At 47.6% G+C, this 12,632-nt stretch overlaps 1 protein-coding gene across 1 annotated transcript in view; it reads right to left on the bottom strand.

Moving 5' to 3' along the window:
* Nucleotides 1-4,333: 4,333 nt before the first annotated feature.
* Nucleotides 4,334-12,632, bottom strand: part of RNFT2 (ring finger protein, transmembrane 2) — a gene marked incomplete at both ends in the record, with an annotated part of 54,395 nt that continues 46,096 nt past the window's right edge. Inside the window, 4 exons of the mRNA XM_084253252.1 lie at nucleotides 4,334-4,468; nucleotides 10,576-10,677; nucleotides 10,790-10,855; nucleotides 12,318-12,467. Of these exons, the coding sequence (XP_084109378.1) occupies nucleotides 4,334-4,468; nucleotides 10,576-10,677; nucleotides 10,790-10,855; nucleotides 12,318-12,467 (453 nt within the window). The remainder of the gene's footprint in view (nucleotides 4,469-10,575; nucleotides 10,678-10,789; nucleotides 10,856-12,317; nucleotides 12,468-12,632) is intronic.

The raw sequence follows: 12,632 nt of genomic DNA, 5'->3' as shown, positions 1-12,632 counted from the left end.
ACCCCCAAATTTCTCCTTCCCCAGGTCTTTTGCACTACAAGCGCCCAGGAATCTATGTGCGTGGAAGGGAAGGCTGTGGGGGTATTTGGAACCTCGATGAAACCTCTGGCTCAGCCTTAGAGGCAATAAGCTAGGGGACATTCCGTTCTGGGTTCTGACCTTGCTGGTTCATTGTACCCTTTTGTAAGAGGAATTTCATAATTTGGAGACGCTTTGTACATATTTGTAATGAATTTATTAAAAAACTGGTTGTGCTTCCAAAGGCCTTTGTGTTTTCATTTCCGTGTGGAAAGCTGGCCCCCCAAAACTATGGAGTGGTCTGCGGGCACACCTCAACCTTCGCTGTTGTATTCCTGAGAACCACCCCAGGGGACAGTTGGCCTATTGCTCTTGGGTTTAGTAATAGGTTGGGAGAACTTGCCCAATGGCTGAAGGTCAGTGCACAGACCCATCATTTCTCCATGTAGCAAGCCTCTACACTGATGTCTACAACTAAGGGCAGACAGGCCACTCTGGTTGGGTACCTTCACCTGCATTTACCTGTTCTGAGTTATACCAGGAGACCAAGTTCTAGTCTCTTTCTAAGAATGGTGGGTTGAAGATAGATGGTTCTTCTAGATAATATATGTTCTCTTTGGGCATCCAATGCTTCTCCGTTCTCAGTCCTTATTGACTTAGAGGATGGAGTCCACCCTCCCACCTCTGTCCCCACCTTGGGGGCTCAACACCCAGCCAGTGCTCGGCATCCAAAGGGCAAAGTAATTGGTTTGGGGACAAAGGAATGGGCATCAACCTCAGGACCCCTGCTGGGGCTCTGGGAAGCAGAAGCTCTTTGTTGGACTGTTTGGCTGGTAGACCATAGGACAGTGCTATGGAAGCCGTCTTTCTACCACATGGGATCAGCTGCCTGAAAAATCAAACTGCCTCAAAGGAAAACAAATGTAGGGAGGAATGACACAATTCTGATAGCATCATGGGAAACCCTGATTCCAGCTGTACTTGAAGCTCCTGTTGAGCCACATGTGAGTTAGTCTTCAAATAATTGCAACCAAAAGGTTATGATGTTTTTGTGGCTGGCTTCATTAATATCCCCTCGAGAAATACAAATTGTCACCTTAGGCTATTACCTTACATTTTAAACACCCATCAACTCCTGGCACTCAGACAAACCATTCTGGGTCCATATAACTTACAGTTAACCACCGTCGTGGGCATTGTGGGTGTCCCGCTCAGATCCCTTCTGATCCCTCCTACTGGTTCTGTGTTCCATGGTTCTACTCTGCATCTCTGTGCACTTAAGTTTAGGGTCTTCTCAATGGAGAGCTGGAGTGCCCGAGAGGAACCCCTTCTCCTTCTAACCTGTCCCCCAAAAATCACCCCGCAGCCAAGGACTGCTGGGGTGGGATAAATTCTGAGATGCAACTGATACTTGAGAGCTCCCCATGGGCCAAGCTGAACTGGCCTGAAAATCATCCTTTTGTTTAGCTTAGTGCTCGCCTCCCTCCTGTTTCATCCAGTGCCTTCCCTGTTCCTCCTGTGAGCACGCCCTTCATCACAAGCAACTCAGCTGGGACCCCAGGGGAAATATCAACATGAGATGACCACCCACTGCGTGACGTGCTTCTTTGCATTTGTCCTAAAACACGTCCACCTGGCTTTAAGAGGCAACTGGAGACGCAGGACCACAGACACACATTTTGTCAATAGATGATCTTTATTGGCAGAAGGGAACTTAAGGGGGCATTAAAAACAGCAGAGTGGAAAAAAAAAACAAAAACAAAAACAGAAACACCAGAGTGGCCCAGTTGGGCCCCATACAAGTACCAAAGGATTCCAGAATTCACTCTACATTTCCTCTTCTCACCCCAAGTCTTAGGCGCCTGGATGTTGCCCCAGTACTCCTCACATTCTCCTCTCAGGAAGGTGATGAACCTGTTAGTTAACATGCAGGTCCAAAGCCTGCCTTTCATTCTCTCAGATTTATTACACTCCAGATCTTTTACATGAAGAGCACCATTTCTCATGATATTGTGGAACTGGAACCAGCGAGTCATAAAATGTTCAGGGCTGGATAGTCCAGCACGACACGCCATCAGCCCTGCTGTTAACAAAGGAGCCGCAGGGCCAAGACACGGGAAAGAGAGTGGTGGTCTTCCTTTCCAGGGGGCACTCTTGGTGCCTTTTACACTCGTGCAGGCTGCTGTTTGGAAAACCCTACACTAGCCACTGTTTCTCCCTAGAGCAGAAGTTAAATCCTCCCCAAAGAAAACCTCCAGACAGGGCTTTCTTCAAGAGTAGAGAATGAATAAAATCCCAAACAAAATCACCCCACCTGCCCCTGATCACCCCCAGGTGACACTCTATAGTATCATTATAGACAGAAGGTGAAGTTTTTTTTTTTTTTCTTCTTTTGGTGGCATGAGTGTAATTGACAAAACCATTGGTGTACTTGCCAGTAACGACATCATTTGTTTCCCAAGTTCCAGTAGATAACTGGCTAGGTTGTATCATCCTGGAGATGGCTACAGGGAGGTAAAGCGACTTCTCAAAGTCATGCAGAGTTTGGAATCAGAATTCTAGGCCTGCCTCCCAACGGTCTGCTCTATCTGTGCCATCTCATGCTGGCACTTGAGTAATTCTTCTCTCGCTCCAATTTCTTATGCCTGTTTGATGGCCTCTGCAGGCAGGAAGATCCTTCAGATAAAAACCAGCTGCAGAAGCTCTTGTTGCTTCCTTTCGGTTCTTCCTCAAGGGGGGAGAACAGAGCAGTTTTACGTACCCGATTCCAGTTCCCTCCATTTCCCTTTCTGACTTGATTATCAAGCGAGGCAAGTGAGACAGTCACATCGTGGCCATTGCCATAGTAACAGAGCTTGAAAGATGCCACGCTGCCCTAGAAGGGATGTCTTGCTGGGTACCAGGCAAGAGCCAGGGACGTCAGGCAAAAGGAAAGGCCTGGCTTGGTGGCACAAAGGGGCTGTATCCTGGCTCTACCGGGGATGGGGAGGGCATGTCCTTCTGGCTGAGTGCCAAGGGGCAGCAAGGCTCTTGCCGTTTCTCCCGGGACTCTCTTGCTAGCCTGCTCACTGGCCACACAGCTGCTTTCTCTGTAATGCGTCCTTGCCAGCTAGCTGTGCTGAGGATCACAATGAGATCCCGGAGTTGGGAGAGGGGTGAGGCAGGCAAGATTCCAGTGGTTTCTATGTCATCACCTGGGCTATCTCCTCCCAGATTTCAAAGCAGGGAGAATCTCATGGGGGGGAGAAGCTGCTCTGTTATAGAGATCGGTAGCTGGGTTATAGAGAGACAGAAACGCCGACTGCTACGGTCTCTATGCCGCCACCCCAGCGTGTGGAAAACTCCATAGCGGGGAATCGTCCCTTTGGCTCTGGAAACTCCCAGGGGAGGAGGCTGTCCACGGAGCTGTTGACAAGCCTGAGACTTAAGTGAGGGAGAGGACCAGAAAGGAGAAGAGAAATAGAGCTGGGTGTGGAGACCCGGTGGCTTCTGCTTCTGGGCCAAGATCCACCTTTTCTGAGACCCATGTGTGAACGCGCATGCCAGCCAGGGAAAATAGCAATTTTAAGGAACAAGTCTTTTCATGGATCCAATCAAACTAGATCTGAGGAGTTAAAGTTTGCCATTAGCATTCTTGATGTGGTTCCAAATCACACCTGCTAAGCCCCTGGACCACTGACAGGCACCCAAATACCTCTTGTGCTTTTAAAAACCATTTCTGCTGGGCCCCGGGCTTGCAGGGCTGAAAACTCGGTCCACCGTTAATTACCAGCTGGGACAGTTAGCACATAGAGCTCTGTGCCTCAGTTTCCTTATCTGTAAAATGGAAGAAGCAACAGTATCGCCAGCACTGGGCCATTGGGAGGTTTGCAGGAGGTCATCCAGGCAGGATGCTCGGAGGTCATGAGTCAGGAGGTCACTCTCAGTGTGGGGTACACTGAGTTACCCACTGAGGTATCAGGTGGGACCCAGCATTTGTATTTGCAAAATACATCACAGTGATTCTGATCTACAGAATTACAGGTTATTGAAGTAACTAACAGGTGGGACTTGTCCATTAGCGGGTCCTTAAAAAGAGAGGGTGGGAGACCTACCTGGATGGAGGGTGAGTGTGAATTAGGAGCCTTCCCCACTGGGAGGGAAGGATGCACTCACTGTTCCACAGAAGGCGGGGTAGGGAGAGAGGTGGGGGGACGAGGCGGGAGGGCAGTCAGTGCTTGAGACCTGTTCTTCAGAAGGTCCCCAGAGCCGCTTCCTGTACTGCCAACCTTCTGTCGTCTCCCCAGTGCCTGGCCCTGGACGCCTCTCCTCGGCCCTAGTACACCTGGAAGTGCGCAGAGGTGGCCCCGTCCTTCCAGCAGCGCAGAGTGTCCACGGCGACGGAGCGGCACAGAGGGCAGGTGCGCTCCCGGTCCAGCCAGAGGCAGAGACACTCCTCACAGAACACGTGCTGCGGGGACAGCAAGCCGTGCCACTGGGACCCTTTACTCAGGGTCTATGAGGCGCTTGCTCGGTCCTGGGAGCTGGGGACCCAGCAGCGAACAAAGCGGACAATTCCTGCCCGCTTGGAACTCGCACTCTAATGGGGGAGACAGTTAGCAAAAGGAATTTCTAACCTGTAGAGTGTGCCAGTGATAGAAGAGCGGGGGGGGGGGGGCGGCGGGGGTCTTGGAGGGTGAGCAGTGAGCCCTGATGGGAAAAGAGTGCTCAAGGAAGGAGGAACAGCCTGTGCAAAAGCCCTGAGGCAGGAACGGACCGGTATGTGGGGAGAATAGCCAGGACATGGTGGCTGAGCTTGGGGGTCTGTGGGGGAGTAGGGAGAGATGAGGCCAGCATACTGATGGGGATGGGGGTGCAGATTGTAAACGGCCTTGTGAGGTCTCTGTCTTTTATTCTGAGGGCGGTAGGGAGTCATGGCAGCGCTTTGAGCAGAGGAGTGGCCTGAATAGGAGCTGCATTATAAAAATATCCCTTTAGGGGCCTCCCTGGTGATGCAGGGGTTAAAGATACAGCACTACAAAGCTATCACCAGCCACTGTAGCATGAGTTTGATTCCCTGGCCAGCCAGGCGGCTGACCCACATGGCGCAGCAGACCTCTCCTGTCTCACCAGCTGCTCCCCTCAGCAGTGGATTTCAGTAGATCTGCCTGTTCTGTTCCCCGCTCTGTTTGGTGAATCCTCTCACACTCCCCCGCCCCCCAACACCTCTGGCCTACACCGCAGCTCTTGTATGCATAAATAGATAAATCTTTTTAAAAAAATCCCTTCAGCTGCTAGGTTGACCACACAGGTCATGAGAAAGGAAGGGAGACTGGAAGCAGTAACAGGTTCCACTACTTCCTGGCCATATAACTAAATAAGTGACTTAACCTCTCTGGGCCTTAATTTCTTCAACTGTAAAATGGGGATAATAATAGTACTCCTCTCATAGGAAGATTAACTAACATTAAAGGCACTGAGACATGACCAGTAAATGCAGTATACAATTCGTAAGTGATTCCTGGACCTGGGTGGAAAACCCTGGCTATGAAGGACATTCTGAAGACAAATGCAGAAATCTGAACCTATACCGTATATGTGATATAATATTTTTTGAATCGTTTTAAAATATCCTGAATGAGATGGAATTGTGATTATGGGAGAGAATATTCCTGTTCTTGGGAGATGTCTGCTGAAATATTTAGGGATGAAGGATCAAAATGCCAGCAACTTATTCTCAACAGGTTTAAGGGAAAATTTTCTATCAAGAAAAGGCAGATGTGGTAACATATTAATGATTAGTGAATCCAGATGAAGGATACAAGGATGTTCTCTCTACCAGCCTTCAACTTTTCTGTACGTTTGAATTTTTCAAAATAAAAAGCTTGGGCAAAATGGTAATATAAAATCTGCACAAAATGTTTTCTAAAATATAAAATAAATAAAATGAAATAAAGAAAGAAGGCACTTAGGACAATGCCTGGCAGATAGTAAGTGCTGTATAAGTGTTAGCTATTGTTACAGTAATAATTAGTGTATCTGTTTACTGTTCATTTCCTATCTCTTCATGCCAGACTGTTAAGTTTCTGGTAAACCCATTCCCTGCACAGTATGCAGTAGGTGCCTACTTGTGGACAGCGTTCTAAAGGAGCACTTCATGCTGTTATAGGGGCAAGTAATAGGGGATCAGTCTGATCCAGGGGGGTCATCCAAGGCTTCCTGGAGGTGGAGACACTTGATATGTTCAGCACCTGGAGAAAGGGCTCAGCCCCTACTGGGGGGAGGTGAAGGAGGAACTTCTGGCGCTGGAAGTGTAGGATTTGGTGGGTTTATGGGTAACGCAGGTGGCGCTGATTTGTTAACTGTTCCCCGGCTATGTCTCCAGGAGCAGAGAATGGGTGAGGCGTCCCTGGGGTCAGAGGGCTACTCTACCTTCACCCCGAGTTCTGACTCCCTGGGTCTCGCTCAGATGCAGAGCAGGCTTTCTGAGCCTGTCTCCTTCACTACAAAATGGGGTTACTATTTTCTTCCCAAGGTGTTGGGGCAAATGAACAGAGGTGAGGCTGTCAGCACGCAGTCGACAGGAGTCACCATTCTCGTGCCCTCTTTCATTCAGGTCATCAGCACTCAAAAATAAACATGTCAAAACTCACGGTGACCCAGACCCGGAGGGCGGTTTGTCTTCTAAACATACTGACTCTTCTCTTCGGCATTGAGTCCTTTAAAAAAGCCAAGTTGCTGACTTTGTGTTCAAAGTGCCCTCTCCCACCCACAGCACTGCAGGAGGCTCACCCTAAACACTTGCGGAGTGACTGAAGGCGGATGTCAGAGCAGAGGGTTCTAATTTCTAGGCATACTTAGTGTCATCCTGACTACCCACCTAAAACTGACAGTCTGCCTCTCAGGCCTGGTTGGAGCCTGTGATGGGGCATGGCTCTGAGTGACACACTGGGACTCATTTGATGATTCTCAGAAGGGAAGACAGGATGGTCTGTTAGCCTAGTGGGTCTCCATCCATCTATGCTTCCAATTGTCCTGTTCACCCATCCATGGACCATCTACCCAGTTATTCATCCATCTATCCACCCATCCCCTTACTTATGGCCCATCCACTCACCCATGTGTCTTATCTGTTTGCCCATCAATCTAGTCATGCACATATTTACCTCTCTCCACTCACCTACCTAACCTTCCATCCATCTTCATCCCAACCACCTACCCATCTCATTCCATTCATCTATTCATCACACTCATCCATCCATCCATCAGCCCATCCGTCTATCCATCCATCCATCCATCCACCCACTCATCTCCAATCCAACCATCCATCCATCCATCCATCTCCATGCCAAACATCTCATTCCAACCATTCAGCTCTATCCCAATCATCCATCCATTCTGCTCCATTTCTTCCATGCACCCATCCAGCTCTACCTATCCAGTCATCCTTTCCCATTACATTACATTCCTTCTAGTCATTCATCTATCCAATTTATTCCATTGTACAGAATTTAGAGTCAGTACTGTGGTTCTGCTGCTAAACAAGACAGACATGATTGCCACTCTCAAGCTGCTTATAATTTGGTAAAGAGGAGACAGACCATATACAACCAGTTGCCCAATCAAGGTAACAAGTGGGTTAAGTGCTATAAAGTAAAAACAAAGGGCTCTATGAGATTATATAGCTGGGAGTACTACTAGTCTGGGAATGCATCACTGAGGAAGTAACATGACCCATTCATTCATTTATTCATTCATTCTGTGCATGAATGAGTTAATGAGGCCCTTTCAGCTGTGGAAGTCATCTGTACATTCCAGGTTTGGCTCCCAGCAGCAGAACAAGTGCTGAGCGCCACAGGGAGCAGTCCTTGCTCCTAGGTCTGGGGCAACTAGATCAAGACTCAGCAGTGTCTTGTCCATCCCCTCCCAAGAATTCCAACCCAGCTCTGGGGAGACACAGTGGAAGAGAGACAGACTAAGACTTGGCGAGACGGCCAGAAAGGAAGAAGAAAGACTTTCACCTTGACATCATGTTCAAATAATCACTGCTCCTGAGAAGGAAATACAGATGGCTCTGAAGCATATGAAATGATGCTCATAATTAGGGAAATGCAAATTAAAACTGCACTGAGATAGCGTTTGTCACCTGTCAGATTAGCAAAGCTCAAAAAAAGACTCCCTAAAGCGGTGAGCTGGCGAGAGGGGAGAGAGAGGTCGTTTCGCACTCCGCACTGAGAGGATAAGCGGACACACTCTTTATGGGAGGTAATTTAGCATTATCTGTCAAAACCGCATACCCTCTGACCTAGTAATTCCACCACTAGGAATTTATCCTACCAAGAGCTCACACACGTGCGACATGGAATGCGTACCAATAAGACCTAATATTTATTGAACCTAGACCAAGAGCTAGGTGCAGTTGTAAATGCTTTACTTGAATGAACTCATTTCATCAACGGTGAGCCCAGATAGGTGCTATAGCTCTCTCCATTTCTGCTCTTTCACAACAAAAGATAGTAATAACAAAAGCTTGTGAGCTACTAAATGCCCATCGATAGAAGGATGGTTAAACAAATTATGGTCTCCCCATAAAATGGGATAGCATGCAAATAAGAAGCAATTTCTTAAGAGAGTTTCAAGTTAAAAAGGAAAGAGGCAGGGGACCTCCCAGGTAGTACAAAGTTGCAGCACTTTGAGTTTATCAGCATCCTCTGCAGCACGAGTTCGATCCCTGGCCAGGGAGCTGACCTACATGGCACAGCAGACTTCTCCTGTTATGCCCGCTGCTCCCCTCAGCAGTGTATTTCAGTAGATCCACCTGTTCTGCTTCCCACTCTGTCTTCAGTGAATCCTCTCACCCCCCCGCACCTCTGGTCTGCACCCCAGTTCTTGCATGCATAAATAAATAAATCTTTAAAAAAAAAAAGGGAAGAAGCAGAATGCAGTTTGGACAGAATATGCAGCAACTTATGTCTTTTTGAAAACATATGTTTATATGTATGTGTGTGTACATATATATGTTTAAATCCTGCAAGGAAGGCATCTCTGGAAAGATAGCAAGGAAACTGGTAACCATGGTTACCTGTATGGGTATTATGGGGTTGGGGAGCTGGTGACAAGGGTGGGAGCCCAGTTACTACTTTCCTTTTTGTAGCCTGAAAACATTTTGTTAAAAATAAGCTTTTTATTTTGAAATAATTTTAGACTTACAGAAAAGTTGCAAAGATAGTACAGAACGTCCCCATGTACCTTTCATTCAGTTTCAGTTTTCCTTAATATTACCATCGTGCACGACCATGGTGCATTTGTCAAAGGTAAGAAACCTTCACCTTGATAGGTGACTGTTAACTCCAGGCTTTGTTCCGGTTTCACAGAACAAGTTTTTCTACTTGGGTCCCTTCTCGAGCCCCAAGCCAGGTGCCAGGTTGCACGTAGCTGTCACAATTCCTCAGCCTCCTTTTGGAATTTTTAATCATGCAATTATTTTCTCAATTTAAAAATCAATAACAATAAAATTTCAAAACAAACTTCCTAAAAATCCCCAAGCAGCAAAAACACACACAAAAAAATATTTGCTGATGCCAAAAAAGGACGCCACCTCCTGTCCTCCCACCCCCAGAAGGTGGAGGAGGTGGTGGGGGGGCCATATGTTCTCCCATTTCTTGTAGGCTGCAGGCTTTGCCTCCTTCCAAAAAGGCTTCCCAACCTGGAATTCATCGCTGTCTGTCCTGGTCCCCTGGGATGCTGCTTGGATCTCTCTCGCACAGCACTCATCACTGCCTGCCTTGTTTCATAGTTATTTATGTATGTGTCTATGTCCCCAAGGAGACCGGGAGCCTCTGAGGAGGGGACAGGGTCTGTGTGCCCTCTGTCTTCCCTCCCCAGTGCCTGATAGGAGACATGGACTCCTACACATTTGTTGAATTGACATCTTAGACCCCGGTGTCAGGAGAAGGAGAAGAAAGAAGAGGAGGGTAAGGAGAGGGAGGGATACATTTAGGGAGTTAATAGGGATTGATCAGTACTTGCTGCCTGGGGTTGGTGACCCCCAACTACTAATGAAAACAAACACTAATAATAATGATAATGTAATAGTATAATGCAATAATGCTAACTTTTATGGCTGAATAATTGAAACTTAGCTCTGTAGAGATGATCTCATTTACTCATGATAATAGCTCTGTGAAGTAGGTATTATATTAGGATACCATTTTATACACGAAAAATCGAGATTCATGGAGATAGAGTGACCCACCCATGGTCCAGAGTGTTACTGGGATTCACCCAGGACATCCGACATGATACCATCCATGCTAAATTTTTCATTTTCTATATTTTACTGATGAAAACTAAGGCTCAGAGAGGTGAAGAAACCCACCTGAGGCCATCCAGCTCATAAGAGGCAGAACTGAGCTTTCAAGACGAGCCTGGCTGACTCTGGTACTGACCCTATTTCCAAAGACCCATGCCAGAGCCCAGAGATTTGGTCACCAGACAGATTTCTGAGAATGCTGTCGGGGGCAAGAGCATCTCCCAGCCCAGGCTCCGCCTCTGACAGCCCCACCCAACCCTGCTCACCTGGCACATAAGGATCAGAGGCTCCCTGAACTCAGCCTGGCAGATGGCACAGATATCTCCAGCTTCTGTGCACTGCTGCCCAGTGGCCCGGACTCCGTAATTCTGTTTGAGGGACGGGAAGAGAGAAACATGCTGTGGACCCTCGTGGAGTGATACACTCCGATCTGTTTCTGGTACCCACAACTTCAGTCAAGGCCAATTGAAGTCAACTCACCTGAGAGGTGCAAAGAAGTTTCAGGGCTTTTCTAACTCCGCCCACTCGGCCACAGATGTCGAATGACTGAAAGGAGAGCAGGGTGATATGCTGAAAAGTATCCAAGGGTTGCTGAGGGTTTCTCTTCCCCCTCCTGAACAACCCCTACCGGCCCCCTCATCTTTGATTCTGAACATTTTCAGAGTACTTCCTCTATTTGAAACTCCTCATTTCCATTAGTTTTGCTTGGCTATTATCTTGCTGCTTTACATCTGTAGTTTTCCCTGCTACCTGAGCCAGGACAGCATATATATGGCACGCACACTGCCTTTTCCCCTGGCAAGCCCAGGGCAGGCATTATTAATCAATCACAGCACCCTTCCTCCAGACCCAGCCAGGACCTGATAATCCATCTCCACCCAGCACTCCAGTCAGTCACTGCCAGTCAATCAGAATCAGTAGGCAAGGTAAGCCCCAGTGGCTGACATCACATGAATTGTCTGGCTGGGCCTGCTGGCAGGAAGGAAGAAGAAGGCCTGCTTCCCCCACGATTCTCTAAAGCCAGAAATAGAGAAGGAAAAAGAAAGAGGATATATTTGTTAGGGGAAAAAAATCCTGATTTACACTAATGATGAAAAGATAAGAGCTGCATACTGCTTTGTAGAGTTGGGGGTGTACAATTCAACAGGAATCAAAAAGCAAGTTCAGTGGTGCTGTCGTTTGTGGGTTAAGAGCACCAGTCTTTGGAGTCAGCCAGCCTGGTTTTGACGCTCATTCTGTTACCTCCAGCTAAGTGTTGTTGGCAAGTTATTCTCTCAGAGCCTCAGTTTTCTCATCCATAAAAATGGGAATAAAAATGGTATATATCTTAAAGGGTGGTTGGAAAGACTATGTAAAAGCCTAGCAGATGGTGGGTTTCCTAGGCAAGAAGTTAGGGTGGATTTAACCCTTAAAAGGAGTAAAGGACTGATCTATGCTACAGTGTAGGGGAAACCTGGAAATACTATGCTAAATTAAAGTCACACACAAAAAGTCACATCTCGTAGGATTCCATTTATATGAAATATCCAGAGGAGCTAAGTCCACAGAGACAGAGAATAGTGGTTGCCAGGGTCTGGGACGAGACTGCTTAATCTCATCTGAGATTAAGCTGAGGGAGGAAGGCAGATAGAATCTCTTCACCACTGTTCTGTGCCAGGTCTGTACCCTGTCCTTCTATCCACAGAGTACCCCAACAAGGTAGAAACTGTGGTTCCCATTCTGTAGGTGAGAATGGGAGTAACTGCTTAATAGGTACAGGGTCTCTTTTTGGGGTGATGAAAATATCCTGGGACTTGATAGAGGTGGAGGCCAGGCAACACTGAATGTGCTAAACACCACTGGCTCATTCACTTTAAAATGGTTAGTGGTTAATTTTTTGTTTTGTGAATTAAACTTTAATTAAAAGGAGAGAGACTAAGGTGGTTATTCCAGGCTCCCGGTGGCGCCCCCATGCCTGGCTAGTAAATGGGTCTGTCTTTGGCCGGCCCCCCAGCCCTGGGTCACTCACCTTGCAGAGGCTGTAGAGGATGATTAGGACCCCTCCCAGGAAGTAGCTGTTGGAGGCATCGTCGCCCATGATGTATTTATACCACAGCTGGATGGGGACAAGTGATCGGAACAGCTGGCTCAACTCCTCTATGACCAGATAAAACTTTCCCTGCAACCGCACAGAAAACATCAATTATTATTAGCAATAAAGACCCAAAGGACACAGCTGGGGGGGACCCCCAGCCCGAGCAGTAATGACATTTCAGGTCACAGGCAGGCCATTAATCAGCTTTGGAAAGCACTCAGGCCTGTTCCTAATGGGCCTGTGATACAG

Source organism: Talpa europaea (assembly GCF_964194135.1).
Source record: "Talpa europaea genome assembly, chromosome: 14".
NCBI classification, from domain to species: Eukaryota; Metazoa; Chordata; class Mammalia; order Eulipotyphla; family Talpidae; genus Talpa; species Talpa europaea.
Note: the sequence above shows the minus strand (reverse complement) of the source record. Positions and strands in the feature narration are given on the sequence as shown.